General features: G+C 42.7%; 1 protein-coding gene across 1 annotated transcript; it reads left to right on the top strand.

The window, feature by feature from the left end:
- The first annotated feature begins 1219 nt into the window (after window positions 1-1219).
- Window positions 1220-14224, top strand: LOC138193312 (protein Wnt-2b-A). Its single transcript, XM_069141285.1, has 5 exons — window positions 1220-1844; window positions 4614-4834; window positions 9211-9488; window positions 10495-10759; window positions 12972-14224. The coding sequence occupies exons 1-5, from the start codon at window positions 1663-1665 to the stop codon at window positions 13199-13201; spliced, it is 1176 nt and encodes a 391-aa protein (XP_068997386.1). The 5' UTR covers window positions 1220-1662; the 3' UTR covers window positions 13202-14224.
- The last annotated feature ends 1185 nt before the right edge of the window (window positions 14225-15409 follow it).

The following is a 15409-nucleotide window of genomic DNA, read 5'->3' as shown; positions in this document are numbered from 1 at the left end:
AAACTGTATTGGCATCTGTCAACAAGTCAAGGAGTGTTTTTTGAGTTTGTGAAGTATTTTTGGATACTTAAAAGTAGTTTTTATCTGATAGGAGGCATTCAAGGACAATGGGAAACATCAGAGATTTGATGATGGATGACCACTCATGGCCAAACATCAAGACAACATTAAGATAACACACAAACATGGGAATAAAGGTAAGGATGGTTGCACTCCAGAGACAAGTGTGTGTGTGTGTGTGTGTGTGTGTGTGTGTGTGTGTGTGTGTGTGTGTGTGCGTGCGTGCGTGCGTGCGTGCGTGCTTTATTCCAGCGCTGTCTCAGCACTCTCGCTCTCTTTCACATGTGGTTCATATTTAAGCCATAGTGCTGTTCCACTGGACGATTTGGCTCTGTCCCACATTCCCTGCTTTTTTCTCTGACCTTTATTTCGGCTGTGCTTTATGTCGTGCATGCAGACATAACAACTATTTAAATAAGTATTTGGTAACAGTAATAACCCATGTCAATGAATTACAATATTCATTTATTTATCAACTATAGCACATGATAATTCATCTTAATATGATGTATTTTCTTCTTATTGGGAGGACAATTGGATGCTGTACACTATGAGCTCAGTTATGCATTAAGCCTGTGAAAGATGCGTGCGAAATACAGCATGATGAGTCGTAGTATGAATTCATAAAAATCATAAATATCCATGGAATATGATAGGTCTGATCACAATTATTAATAAGGGACAATAACAATAGATTTCCTACATAACAATTACTGCATTTGAAGCTCATATGCTGTGTATATGTGCAGACTATAATTACGAAATTATTACTCATTTAGTCAAAACGCCTTTAAATGAAAAATAAAATTCATTTATTTGGTGATTTAATTATCTGTTTTTACTGTGTTGTAAAATGAAGGCGCCATCATTAGTTATAATAACTTATGTCTGTGGTTACAGATGAACTCACAATAGGACCGTCTCCACATTAACAGCATCGTCAACCCTTACCCCAGCACAACACACACACGCGCGCACCTTTCTCCATCCATCCCTTTTTAATATCTCCTTCCTAGTCAAACTCCGTAACCCCTGCCTCTGCCCAATGAGCGAGTGGAGCTGTCAGCGGCGAGCCCTCCCTCATCTCTCTCTCCCTCTCTCTCTCCACCTCCCTCCCTCTCTCAGCCCGGACTCTGTCCACCGTGCGCTAATAAAGGAGAGGTCCGGCGCGAGCATCCGACCCAGCATTGAGTCAAACAGCCGACAGAACCGCAGCCCGTCCTACATTTGACAACCTTTGGCTCCAGCCCTGATTCGGAACCAAATTTCTGCACAAACTAGGCAAAAAAAAAAACAAGGATAAGGAGCTAAGGCAAAACTGCCGACACTTGTTGCTCGCCTCGTCAGGTAAACCTCCCGTTGGCAACCAGAAGTAGCCGACTCAGTGGAGAGTCTGGTGCGCACATGGCACCGAAAACGCGCTCCTCACTCTGCTGACAGCCTTGCAAACATGGAGCCACACACTGGATAATGAGGCCTACCAGCTTTATGGGCGTTTAACTTACTCCACATCTAACCTTATCTGTTGAAGTTTCTTCTGGGAAATTTGATATATATTTTTACAACATTTTTGGGTACGTTTGGGGGCAAAGAAAAGGAAGAATGCTGGGGTTAAACAGGATTCTCAGCCTCCGGGCAGCTCGGATTCAGCGCTGTGGTTCGCCGGGAGCCAGACTCTCATCCCGGTCTTCTTCATGCCAGAACCCCGGTGCCAGTTCGAGGATTTACTGTGCTTGTCTGTTGCTGCTGCTGCTCGTGACGCCTCGGGTGGACTCTTCATGGTGGTGAGTCTTCATCCATCACACACGGGCCTGCCTACCTGCCACTATGATTTATTAGGGCTGCATATTTTATTTTGGATCAAAAAATTAAGTATGTACAAGAAGTATATTAGTATAATAATAACTAGGATTAAACTAAGAGCCGAACTGTAAAAGGAAGGTAAGAAAATGCGACAAAAAAAATTACCATTAATCATCGAAACGAAGTTGGGACTACTGCCTAGCTTTTGAGTATTTCCTTATAACTTTAGGAATTTAAACTGCCAGAAAATGTAACTTATGATGACTACTCTAAAAGCAAACCCCATTCCAATTAATTCAGAGCAGCGATTTTCCAACAGCAGGCAGACAAAGTCATTATGAGGGCTTAGGGTTTGTGTCAGAAAATTTATTATCGCAACAATAATAGCTGACGGAGCTTTTCTCATCCATGTTGTGGCTGCGTCGAGCTTTTGGCAACCTTTTAACGTTATTAGTCTTTTTCTCATAGGTATGTACGTTTTTACTGCAAATAACCTAAATGCATTGGGATTCATAAAAAAAAATTAAAAAAATCTAATGATATTTGCCCCGAATTATTAAACTGTCTTTTAATTCTATGAGATCATGACTGCAAAGAAAAAACTATAAATGTGTTATTCTTTCATTTAATTTAATTTAAAAATCCTTTAAGAAAAAATTATAATAAGAGAGCACAGAAACTTGATGGCTTATTAATGGTGAAGATAACCAAAATTATGGGTTTGAGAATGAGGTTCAAGCCTCTTTATAATTTGGTGTCTAAAATGCATTTTCTTCGTGTCAGTTTGTTGGCCTGCCATGTTGAGTAATAATAATAGCGCGATAAATGTAATTTATGTCGGCGCGGTTGGCTGAGCGCGTGTTCAGCTCAGCTGGAGCCTGCATTCAACAAGGCAAGAGCAGTCATTAATTCACCAGGTATCGCTCACAACACACAAATGACTTCACTAAAATACCCCCAAACCAGCCATCTAGAGCATAGGTGAGGGGTTAAAAAAGATCTCATTGCCTGCGCAATAACATAAGTGAAAATGTCCATGTGTGTGAGCGTGTTTATAGGAGAAGTGTCTGTGTGTGGGCGGGTATGGGGCTGATGGAATGCCTAATAGTCTGTGTAGATTAAAAGCAGTTATGGGGAATAGTGGGGAGAGTGAGGCTTTGACTGGGCATTACTGGCTTTGAGGGGAAATTAGTGTATGGGAAATGCACCACTTAGTCGAACTATTTCTCAAATTTTTGTAGGTGGACAGTAGGTGATGATTTGGACAGATCTGGGGCTTTAGCACCCAGGGGTGGTTGCAGAAATGATTGTGGGATGGTGAAGCCACTTAAGAAATATAGGGGGGGGGGACAGCAACATTTCATGTAAATGCATAATAAATCCTAGTTTTTAAACTGTTGTTAAATTCAAGAACAATTATAGCCTCTGTTTATTAATGTAGGGCAATTATCCAAACAGAAGTAGTGAGTTGGTATGTATTCCTCCTGTGGGCACGTCTGCACCACCACGTTTGACTTCTGTTTGCTGTGGCCAAGTTCCTTTTAGACTCCTTTAACAGAAAGTAAACCGATATGATAATGTAATGTAAATTATCAGGATATCTGAAGATCAGTGTGGGAGGATTTCTTCTTAATAATGCGGGGGAAATGAACAGGTTATTTATGTTGACTTTTTTGGTGTTTCTTCTATGATTTGAAAATATAATAAAGCAGTAAACCACCGGTGTAATTTACAGGAATTGTGGCTGTGTAATCCGAAGTCAGTATATAGAGTTCAGTGTCTTTATTTGTTTCCCACTTGTCTTTTCTCCTGTGGTCCACAGTATAGTCGCAGGGCTTTACAGCACGTTGTTTTAGACCTGTGGATAATGATTTACTATCCTATAAAATCCACAAGTCCTCCTTACTCTCAGACAGAGAGGGAGAGAAAATTAAGTGTGAATTGCTGCCCTGGCACTTTCCTTTGATGAGCACTCTGTTCTTTTTCCTCCTCTCTAATCCCACTCTGGGGAGTACAGAGTCTCCGCTCTCAATCCTCTCGCCCGGCCTCATAAAACACGACCACACAGCTACACGCTCCCCGGCCCTCCCCTCGCTGACCCGCCAAAACCTTGCAGCCACCAAGCTGCAAGAGGTCTCATCCACATGCACAGACAGCCAAATCACAATTAAGAGTTTATTTTGGGCAAGCTCAACATGGCATGTATCTTGCTAGGGTACTGTAAAAGTATGTTTTATTGGGGCAGGGAGAAGATTGGAAGAAGCATGTAGGAAAACTGAGTAAGATGAAAGCAATCAGGCAAAAGACAGAGAGGAGTAAAGTGAGTAAATGGGTTCTTAGTTTGACAGGGTTATTGGAGGCTCCAGACTTTGTGCTCTGATTTGTGACGACATGATTTTGCTTGTCCCTTTGGGAAACATTTAAACACACATACACAGGCAGGTCTTGTGGGGAGAGGTTAAGTGCTTATTTATTTGAAGAGCAGAGTAAATGGTTTCCACTCCCCTCCTACTCGCAAACCTTAAACTGTTAAGTGTAGTGATCCCTGACTCAGAGGACTGTTACTGCAGCTCTCTTTCATGCCACTCACTACCTACATGTGTGTGTCCACATTCATATAAGGGCACGTACAATGTGATTAATAATCAATTGCAGCATACCATCAACCGCTGCTTTCTGCTAACTGCTACATATGAATCCTTCTATATGACTAACGCTTCGAATTTTCTCGTGTTTCCTGGCATCCTCAGGTACATTGGTGCACTAGGGGCCCGTGTAATATGCGACAACATCCCCGGCTTGGTGAACAAGCAGCGGCAACTCTGCCAGCGCCACCCTGACATCATGCAGGCCATCGGTGAGGGCACCAAGGAGTGGATCAGAGAGTGCCAGCACCAGTTCAGACACCACCGATGGAACTGCAGCACACTGGACCGTGACCACACCGTCTTTGGACGCGTCTTGCTACGGAGTAAGTCCATGTCCATGTGTGTCTACATGTGTGTCTGTCTGAAAACTGATTTTATGGCCAAAGAGCACAGATATTGAGCCTGAACCTGAGCTCCATCCCTTATCTCTCCCTTCTCCTCGCTCTGTTCTTTCTCCAGTCCTTCATCCTCATACTCGACTTATGTTGGTGCTCCGTGTTTATAGTCACTAATGGACTGTTGCAATGCCTTACGCCTCGTCAATAAACACACAGGCTTCAAGATGTGGGCTTGTCGTCATTTTGTTTTTCCACTCCTGCCAGACATCTCTGCTGTGTAACATAGTCATGCATAGATACATATACACTTGCGCAAATGCATGGTCACATACATATTATAGGATTCCTCCTTATGACAAGTTTTAGAAGTGGGGAACGTCTGTATCATGACTCTTCATTAATAAAGGGGGAAATGGGCTCTGATAGAAACATACCTGATAGCCAGGCTGCATTGGTGTCTTAAAGTTCCCTGGTAATTTAGCATTAAAGATAAAATGATAAATTATCCATCATGCATTTCTTTTGCAACTAAAAGGCTACTCGGACAGTGTGGAGCTTCACCAAAGCTGCTTGCTGTGCAAAGTCTGAGCAAGTATATGTGCATCCCAGGTTACTGGCACCCATGAATGTGGATCGTGATACGAAGTCATCATATCTTTAAAATTGGCTATGTTTTATCGCAACTAAACTTTTCTACCACTGACTGGATTATAGGATGTATGGCATTTGTTGGCTAAATGCTCTATCTCGCAAAGTTGATGCAAGTATACAATACCCTTTGATTTGGATCCACTCCAAAATGTAATGTTTTTTTCCTTGATCCATGCTACACCTTTCCACCAATTTTCACAAAGATTAGTCTGGTAGTTTTTCTTTAAACCTGCTGAAAAACAACAGTTGCGCGCAGTAGATTATTACTGCTGCATTCTGAATGCACTGCACGGATTTAGTGTTGCACTCGCAAGTCACTGACGAAAAAAGTGTGACTGTGTGTGATTGTGGATGTTGATAATGCTTTTTCTACTTTATTGGTTTTGAGAAAGTGAATGAATGAAAGCTTCATTTGCAGCAGTTCAGTGTAGTATCTGGATGCAGGACGCATAAAAAGGCGTCACTCTCCACAAACCTAGTTTCTGATGTCACTGACTTTCCATAGCTTGTTATTGTGCCTCTTCCAGCCATCCCAACCATGTGTGGGGGACGACGACCCATGGAAAAAACTTAGCAGATAATAAGATACAGGCTCTGGGTGTGTGTGTGTGTGTGTGTGTGTGTGTGTGTGTGTGTGTGTGTGTGTGTGTGTGTGTGTGTGTGTGTGTGTGTTAGGTGGAGAGGAATAAACAGTTATGTCGATGTAAATATTTAGAGATATTCTCACTGTCAGACAAACAGCGCAGGTTTGAAAGATGACCAGCAATGCCCTCGGTCCTCTCCCACATACAATCCCCTCAGCACCCACTGCCCCGTCGCCTCACCTCGCAGATGAAATGGGAAACTCGAGTAAATACAGAAGAAGCCGGTTAGATCACACAAACTCTTCTGGCCAAGGTTGGTCCAGTTTTGCAGATACAAAAATGTCCAATCGCTGGTGATTTATAATTTGTAATATATCAGTAAGATTTGTGATGTTCTTTAAAGTGCAATTACTTGAGTATTTTCATTTGCTGAAACTTTATCCTTCAATTCCACATTTCAGAAAGGAATATAGCTTCACTAATGTGCTAAAAGCTTTAAATGCAAAACAGAATTCATAAATGCATGCAGTATTATATTATCCCTGCAGATTTTGGAACAAAAAAATCTTCGCAAGACTCGAAATTCGAACTCGAAACAACGACGATTCAATAGATCCAAGAACGAATATAATATGCATTTTGTTATCATGCAACATGGTGCAAGTAGCACAGAAGTTTCAGTCATGCAGTATCCTGTCAGTATCTAAGGGACTGAACAATGACTCTATGAGACCAATACACACACACACACACACACACACACACACACACACACACACACACACACACACACACACACACACACACACACACACTTCAATCTTCCCACCCATGTCAGCATGCAGGAAGAGCAGCTCAAACATGTTATGCGGCCGGTGTAGACAGCTGTATAGATTAAAGCATAAACTACAGCTGGCTGATGTGGCCAAATAGTTCAATCTCGGGACGACCTGATATCTGAGTGGTTAGGATGTAGAGTGCATGGCGCAAATGTTGCCAGCAGTGAGTTCCTGGTTTGTTTTCCGGCTGGCAGGACCTTTATTGCACGTCATTCCCCTGCTTTACTCTCCCATATTTACTGTCTGTCTTCAATTTACTCATCGAGCTTGGAGATGTTAGATGAATATGAGACGGATGAGTGAAAAACTGGGCCTGAAGCGAGCCACGCAACGACAGAATCAAAAGAAGGTTTATCCTCTTGGGAGCAGAAAGTGTCTTGAAAATGACACAGTAATCTACCTATTACGTAACTGTACAAGAGTTGATCAAAAAGTTCAGAGAATGCTGCTGTTGCTCCCATGGAGAAGGGGGAATGTATAACCCTAATGAGTTTCTGTAAAAAATGTCTACGCTTGATCAAAACCCGCTCCCGAGTTAGACACATTTTTGTGAGCTGGTTTTGGCACGTCTTTGATTTCTCCGTGGACCTGACCAAAGGGCACATCAAGTTTTGTGTCAAACTCAGAAAATCTGCAATTGAGACCCTTTAAAATGCTAGTGCGATGTTCTGAGGGAAACATTCAGTGCAAATGATCTGAACTGTGGTGCCATGACACATGGGCTATCCGAAAAGACAATGCACCCGCTCGCAGCGCGGTAAAAATGTACAGGTTTGTCCCCCCGCAACAACAGAATCATCGCTCCCTACCTCCCCACCCCTGTGCCTCCCTGCCACTTCTTTCTGTTCCCCAGTAATTTGTCGCAAAACCTTGATGGTCTCTCCTCAGATTTCAGGTGCGTAAAACATTGCAGACAAACTCAGACCACTGCTCTCAAAAGCATCTTTAACTCGGGGGGGGGGGGGGGCTGATTTTGATCCAAGCGTTGAAATTTGTAACACTTACTCATCAGAGTTGTACCTTCGCCCGGCTCTGGGCAGGTCACGGTGTCACACATCATTCGCGCGCAACCGCACCGGTCTCTGACGTTTTTGACCCTCCCTTGTATTTGCAGAATTTGATGGCGTTGATAAAGGAAAGCTCAGGTCGGGTTCTAAAATAGAAAGACTTGAATCTGCTGAGCATTGATGTGCTAAATAGATTCCAGATTTATCATTAATTCCTCGGATTATTTTCTGAGTGCAAGTAAAATATGTGGCTTGCTGGTGACACAAGAGTTTTAAGCCTGCATGGTCACCAAAAACTTCAGAATTTATGCTCTGGGAACTATGAATATCTAATGGTTTAATAGAAAATGTAACAACATTTGAGTTGATTGTCATGTTACAAAGCATTAGTTTCAGACAGTCGCTCAGGGGCAGGCTGTGACCGAATCATTAGAGACTTCAATATATTTATAACATTTTAGGGCTGATTGCTGTTTAAACATTCCTCTCTGGGCGGACAAACAGACCAAACAAATACCTGACTTGGTCAAATGAAAATGGACTTTAAAAGCAACCAATTTCATCAAGAGAAAAGTACAATCTCATTTCAGGTTGATTTTCTTTTATTTGTTTTAGACTTTGAGTACAGAGACATCAACTGATCATTTGTGTTTATTAGTTTGACGAAGGGACTGAAGCTGAACAAGCTCTTGTGCCTCTTACTGCCATGTTGTTTTTTTGGACAATAATTCCCAAAAGTACAAAAAAAAAAAGCAACTGTAACCAAACACCATATCTAATTCTCTCTGTCCTTGGCCACACAATAGATGAGTCTTATTCTAAGGAACTAAAAAAGTCCAGAGAGGAACCGATGAGCACAGCAATGGTAGATAATGCTGTCATGACATCACCCTGGCGCTGATTAATGGCGTATCACTGTGTCTGTATTTAAACAATTTATGTGAGCAGAGGAGAGCCCCGCAGTTACGATCATTTCCATGATAATATTTAAACAGAGCTGGTCTATACTCCACATCGGCCTGATATGCCATGTCAGCTGCGCCTTCATGTCCTGATGGCTCACACCCAGCCCTTGTCATGGCATTATGTGTATCTGTGTTTGCATGATAACATGTGGGCTGCAAAGCCCCAAGTCTTTGGCTCCAGGAGAATCGATTATAAGGCATGATATGAGTAACTGCAGTTTCTGTATTCAGTACCAGATTGGATTATTCTAACCTCTGCCTTCATCTAACCGCTGTTTCTCTTTTGGCCTTGTGCTTTCGCTCTCTCCTTCTCAGGCAGTCGTGAAGCAGCATTCGTCTATGCCATCTCCTCAGCAGGAGTGGTGTACGCGCTTACTCGCGCCTGCAGCCAGGGGGAGCTGAAGACGTGTAACTGTGACCCACACAAACGTGGACGCGCCAGCGATGAGAGAGGGGAGTTCGACTGGGGCGGCTGCAGTGATAATATCAATTACGGGATAAAGTTTGCCAAAGCGTTCATAGATGCCAAAGAGAGAACTGTCCGAGATGCTCGGGCGCTCATGAATTTGCACAACAACCGCTGTGGCAGAACAGTAAGTGTGTGTGGTGACTATGCATTGAAGGATTTGCAAGTGTACAACCCATAACGTTGCTGTTGATTCTCCAAATTATGAAAAATGATTTTGACACTATTGACAAGTGGGCTGTGGAGCTGCGCAGATAGTTCTGGTTTAATTTCCCCAGGTTAGATAATGATCATGGGTCTTTGCATTTACTCCTCCTATTAATGAGTCGTCTTCATCTTTATTCCATTTTGTGTACTTTCTTGAGTTAGTTGACGAGATGGTGGTTCAACTTGTTGGGTAGATATTTCTGAACAATGTAGCCCAACTGTTCAGATTGCTTTCACATCTGGCAAAAAGACAATCTCAATGCAATGTCCTAAATCTCCAGAAATCAGCAGCGAAAACAATTCACAAGTTCCCCAAAGAAATGATTAAGGAGCAAAAAAAAAAAAATCCAGTGTAACTAGCATTTACAGCAGAGGCTATGTTGGCTTAAATTCTTTTGAACCTAAGTTTTTGAAAAACTGAAAATCCTAGTGTAGGTACATCTTGCATTAGCATGTGTTTCTCTTTAGGGAGACACAATTTTCAAATACTGATCGTATGTTATTGCTAAGTGTAAATGGGGTTGCTTTGATAATGTAATGGAGTTGAATTGAATTCTTTTTGCGCTCACAGCATTAAAAAGTAAAAAATACATAAAAAAAAAAAAAAAAAAAAAATCAGCAGCTAAATTTCATTTCATAAACTGCATCCCCATAATTCTGGATATTTAGCAGATCTCACTGCCACGACAGGCTACTTCTTCGGTAGAAAGTAGGCAAATAACTCAAAACCTGGGAAGACAAAACCTAAAACTTTCTGCAAGACTATACTGTACCACTGGAGGAACATCTAATGAGGAAATATGCTTTCATACAATTTGGGTAAAACAACCCTTTAAAATACTATAGTGGTGAATTTTTAGAACATGCAAAACCAAAATTTTATGATGTGCTAAAACAACAACAACAATCCCCTCTTCCTCATTTAGGCGGTGAAGCGTTTCATGAAGCTGGAGTGTAAATGTCACGGAGTCAGCGGTTCGTGCACCCTGCGGACATGTTGGATGGCCATGTCAGACTTCAGGAAGACTGGCGACTACCTGAGGAGGAAATACAACGGGGCCATTGAGGTGACAATGAATCAGGATGGGACAGGTTTCGCTGTAGCGAACAAAGCCTTCAGGAAGGCCACCAAAAACGACCTGGTCTACTTTGAGAACTCACCGGATTATTGCTTGCAAGACAAAGCAGCAGGTAAGACAGCAGAGGGAGAGAAGAAGAAGGAAGACTGAGAGACAGAGAAGCAGTTTCTCATGGATGTTGATGGATTGCCCCGAATGTGTGGTGTTTCGGGCTTGTTATGTGTATGCTGTGTGTATGTTCATGCATGACTAGTGTGTTTGTGTGTGTGGATGTCTGTGTATGTGTGTGTGTGTGTGTGTGTGTAATGGTAGTCAGATAACACAGCAGGCCTCCCGTGTGATGTCTATGGAAGCTAATATCCTTGTACCCTGGGGACATGGTCCTTCTGTGACCACCTGACCTCTGTCAGTCTCTGTGAACACACACATACACACACACACACACACACACACACACACACACACACACACACACACACAACCCTACGGTCAGGGGATGTCTTGATCAACCTTTACACAACGCACCTCATTATTTATGACTCTTTGTAATTGCCTGTTTGATGGCTGAAACACTGCTACATTTTTTGCGATATCTGACATCAACACCTGCATCACTTAGAAGCTCTGTCCACTTCCTCCTTGTCCTTGCGCCTTTTTTTTCTGCCGCTCCTTTCGTCCCCTCATCCATCCTCCCCCTCATTCTCACCTTCCCAGTGGAATCCACAGCCTAGGGACAAAAGCAGCTAATTCAAAAAAAAAAAAAAAAAAAGATCTCCTCTTTCTGTCTGTCACAGTCTCTCTCCCTCTCTGTATGTCTGAGCTAAGCGTAGCTGGAGGGCAGAGTGGGCCTCAGAGTGTGAGAGCCTGTCTGTCTGTCACGCTCCACTGTCCATTTAACCCTCCCTCACACACACACACACACACACACGCACACACACACACGCGCGCGCACACGCACACACACACACACACGCACGCACACACACACACGCACGCACACGCACGCACGCACACACACAGAGTGGCTTCAAAGGGAGCAGTGGCTTGGGAAAGGCAGTGTAACTATAGGCCACTCTACCAACACTGCATAGCTGTGTGTGTGGGTCTGTTGTTCTACGGGCAGCTTGTTGTGATAGGTAGCAGTTCAAACAGGGAGCTTCTCACACCAAACATGAGCACTAATCTCTGTGGGGATGACATTCACATAAGACACAGAAAATATGCAACGGCATTAGGTAATAATAGCCAGACCACTAAACACCACGAAACAGTCGATACCGGTGACTAGCATGCTCCATTGATCCACCATCAAAACAAACAAGAGACAGTAAAAACTTCTAAGTTCTGTTTCACAGGTAAGAAAACCTATTTTACAAACAGACACATTTGAAATGATGGAAATAGCATACACTTACTCACAGTAAATTCTCAGGTTCACTCCAGCTGTCTAAAAAGAGGTTGTAAACCTTGGGGAAAAAAAAAATTGTGCGACATTGTTCTATTTTGTATTTCTGCTTTTTAGAAAATGTTATATTCCCGTCTTATCCCTTCAAACTGCAATTTGAACTACCGAGCCGGAAAAACCCTAAAAATTTCCCTCTGTGTCGTTATTCTGATATACTGTGATATCTCTTGCTTAGACAAAAAAAACACAACAACTAATAAAATAAATCCAGCTGTACAGCAAATTTAAAAGGAGCTACTTTCTGCTTTTATCTGGTCTCCTAAAGTCGCTAATCAAGGCTACTTAAATTGTGCGACGACAGTAATGAAGTGACCCTTTTGATATAATACCTGACTAACTACTGGAGGCCATTCTTATTTTTACCCATTCTGCCACTCTTGCCTGAATGCAGCTTAAAAGTCACAGACGATGCCAGATGATTTTGAGCTAAGAGATAAACAGGGAAGGCAGAGATTACAAAGATGACAGTAGTAGTAGAAGATCTGAGTAACCCATGAACAGAGTTACAAATACTGGTGGAACTGCATCGATTCTGATTTTAGCTGCATCTAAAGAACATTTTCAATTTAGATGTGTCTACCTATCTCGATTGTTTGGTCTATAAAAAAGTCAAAAAACTGTAATAAATAAATAAATAAATAAAATAACCAGCAGTAGTTTATTATTCGTCAACTAATCATTTCAGCTTTAGTTAGGTATTTTCTACTAATTGGCTAACTAACTGGACATCAGTATAGAAACTGTACCAACTGCTTTTTTTTTTTAGTAAAATTAAGTGGCAGAAAGAGTGAAAAGAGTAGCTTTGGTTTCAGCTTAACTTTAAGCTATTACTTCCTAACTCTTTTTGTTATTTGTGTAGGTTCCTTGGGCACGGCTGGACGGGTCTGCAATAAGACGTCCCGTGGCACGGACGGCTGCGAGGTCATGTGCTGCGGTCGCGGCTACGACACGACGAGAGTCAAGCAAATCACCAAGTGCGAGTGCAAGTTCAAATGGTGTTGTGCGGTGGAGTGCAAGGACTGCGAGGAAGCTGTGGACATACACACATGCAAGGCCCCCAAACGAGCAGACTGGTTGGACCAGACCTGAGGACACACCCTCTTCCGCTCCCCGTAATGCAACCCCACCCCTTTCCCCTTTGCAGGACATCCTGTAGAACATGGCATTCTGGGAAAGTTTGTCCAAAAGTGATCTGCGTCTCCGCCCTCCCCTTCCCCCACCTCAACTCATTGCATGGCTTTTCTACCCGTCTGTGTGAAAGCACTAGAATTCACTACCCATCAATATGAATTAATACCCATTAGCTCCTGTTTGTGAATGGCCCTGTGACTGGACTGCTGGGATCAGATGAACAGTGATACCAGTGATACCATTATGGGGTTCGGGTGGATTCAGATTTTAATCGAGGATTCGGTCCAGATGGCCTTTTTTCTAGCGCTTGGTTCTGGGTTTAAAATGGTTTGCTGCTTTCATGATGCTTTAAAGACAAAATTGTTACATTAACTGAGCCTTCAAACATATCCAGTATTATTACGACAACATCATATACTCACATAATTTTGTTTCATTTTTTGGGGGGAAATACACTTTTATCTACCAAAAAGAATACTTGGTTGGACTTTGGGAAGTAGCTTGGTAAGTGCAATTTGAGAAGTGGGCATCTAAGCGTAAGTTCGGCTCTGCGTGTGGCCAAACAGGAGTCCGGAGGACTACCAGAGGACAGGGAGATGGACACCAGGTGAATAAATGGACGGATGCATCATTGGAACTTTGAATGCAACTGTAAAAAAAAAGAAAAAAAGAAAGATGTTTAAAGTGATTTATTTAAATTGTAAAGTGTTGTTTCATTTCTCATCTGTGGATGAGGCTGCACTACATTGGCTGACACTAGGAGAGAGAAGAGCACTCCCATGTGATTATATATACTGTGATTATACAGCGTACTCTAATTTTCAGCGTGTGAGACGACAAACTGCTGTGAGAAGGAAACAAAGAAAACTAAGGCTTACACCTAACCACACCATCAGACAGATTTCACTTCTCTGTTCTCCAGCCTGCTTGTATAACATTGTGTATATTGCCTTATCTAAACAGATGTTCATATGAAATATATGGTGCATTAGTATGACACTGGAATCTTTGTTTTTTGTTCAGACGAACAAACATTTTGAGGTTGCAGGGAAATAATGCAGAACGAAGTCAGCGTGACTGAGCAGGACAGTGAGTAAGTTCAGTTGCACTGCTGTCATAACCTGCCGTGTTATTGCCATCGCACACAAACACCATCGCTGTTCCTCACCAGCAGGAGCTGAGACACTGCAGCACTAACAACACAATGTATGTCAGTAACAAAGGCTGATTCTGTGTGGGTCGGGGTGGGGTCTGTTATATCAGTCAAGGGGAGGGAAGTGTTTGATTAAAGGCCCAGCCTAAACCCAAACCCCTGCTGGCCCTATCCCACCCCTCGCTATGTGGAATTCCAGGTGGGTCCCAGGCTAATGACTAGATGGCTGTAATTACCCGGGGCTGTTGATAGCTGGTGATTGGACATGGTTGTGCCACAGAGGATCTAGTGTGGGCTCCTGCTGGGACCACATTTAATCAAAGGCTTCTTGGCCGGCTTATCAAAGGGAATACTTTCCAGCAATCTTCTCTGCCTCAGCCCCCTCTGCTCCCCAGACTCTCAGTCCGGTTCAGTCTGTTATATTAGAGTCCAGAGACTCCCGATAATGTGAATTCTAAAGGATTCCACACACAAGAAGAAAATTAGGACAAAATCAGTGTGTAGACACAATTGCACAGATGTGAGACTTACTGATAGATACAGCCTGAATTCATTACCTCTTTACTGAGCAAACTTGTATGGTCTTTTTAAGGATCGAACACTGCATGAGGTGTTGGTCCTGGTGGTGAGATTATCTTTCCTTGTCCAGGGTGAGGACAGGATGCAGCAAGCAAACAAACTCAGATACAGCAGCTGAAATGAAAATTTGTCTTTTTCTTTTGAGCTCACTCAATCAATGCAAGCTCTTTCTTGCGATACCGTTCTACAATGAAAGGTTTCAATGGACTAATATTAGGCCACTCGTGATTCACCTTTCAATCTGCCAACCTCATCTGCCCCAAAAAGAGCCGTCAACATCTTAGAAGTGGTCTTTTAATAGCCATGGGGGGCCAATATCATTAGATAAGATAAGCTTATTGTCCCTCGGGGTAATATTATCAAGCCGTTCCAGTCACTATTCTCGTGCCAGCGTCCTGTGGTCGAGTCTATCTGTGTCCTGGATGCCAGGCTGA

The sequence above is a fragment of the Embiotoca jacksoni genome, unplaced genomic scaffold (assembly GCF_022577435.1).
Source record: "Embiotoca jacksoni isolate LCO1_2020_lvr unplaced genomic scaffold, fEmbJac1.0.p SCAF_9, whole genome shotgun sequence".
NCBI classification, from domain to species: domain Eukaryota; kingdom Metazoa; phylum Chordata; class Actinopteri; family Embiotocidae; genus Embiotoca; species Embiotoca jacksoni.
This window is presented reverse-complemented; position numbering and strand designations above follow the sequence as displayed.

Excerpts from the sequence above, each read along its gene's own strand:
- LOC138193312 (XM_069141285.1), top strand. The coding sequence starts at position 1,663 with ATGCTGGGGTTAAACAGGATTCTCAGCCTCCGGGCAGCTCGGATTCAG. Across the intron at positions 9,489-10,494 it reads ACAACCGCTGTGGCAGAACA|GCGGTGAAGCGTTTCATGAA; the intron begins GTAAGTGTGTGT and ends TTCCTCATTTAG. Across the intron at positions 10,760-12,971 it reads CTTGCAAGACAAAGCAGCAG|GTTCCTTGGGCACGGCTGGA; the intron begins GTAAGACAGCAG and ends TTATTTGTGTAG.